Source organism: Sinocyclocheilus anshuiensis, unplaced genomic scaffold (genome assembly GCF_001515605.1).
Source record: "Sinocyclocheilus anshuiensis isolate Anshui unplaced genomic scaffold, SAMN03320099.WGS_v1.1 scaffold528, whole genome shotgun sequence".
Taxonomy (NCBI): Eukaryota; Metazoa; Chordata; class Actinopteri; order Cypriniformes; family Cyprinidae; genus Sinocyclocheilus; species Sinocyclocheilus anshuiensis.
Window position 1 is genome coordinate 137,396 of NW_015558590.1, and position 465 is coordinate 137,860.

The 465-nt window shown below is 51.6% G+C and overlaps 1 protein-coding gene across 1 annotated transcript in view; it reads left to right on the top strand.

The window, feature by feature from the left end:
* Positions 1–465, top strand: part of LOC107679972 (kinesin-like protein KIF21A) — a 67,675-nt gene that overhangs the window by 20,156 nt on the left and 47,054 nt on the right. Inside the window, exon 3 of the mRNA XM_016475707.1 lies at positions 294–465. This exon is cut by the window's right edge and continues 1 nt beyond it. Coding sequence (XP_016331193.1) covers positions 294–465 — 172 coding nt within the window. The remainder of the gene's footprint in view (positions 1–293) is intronic.

Here is a 465-nt window from a genome sequence, read left to right on the forward strand (position 1 = left end):
AAGGAGGCGTGGTTTCAGCAACCAGCTCCACCCACATCCCGCCTCTTTGCCCATTTTCGATTATCCAGGAGTGACGCGCTGCCAAGATGACGACGGCTGGCTCCGCCCACTTTGAGTTTCAAAAACGCTCTCCAGAAACCTACGGGTGACGTCACGGACACTACGTCCATGTTTTTATACAGTCTATGGGTTCAACCTGCACAGTTATAAAATAAATAAATAACAACATAATAAAGTGTGTATTAAACAGTTGAACGTATCGACACTGATCAGATGTTGGTGTTGGATCTCAGACAGGTTCGGGGAAGACGTATACGATGGGCACGGGCTTTGACGTGACCATATCAGACGAGGAGCTGGGCATCATCCCGCGGGCGGTCGGTCACCTCTTTAAAGGCATCGAGCAGAGACGGCAGACGGCCGCAGATCAGGGTCGACCCGTCCCAGAGTTCAAGATCCGCGCAC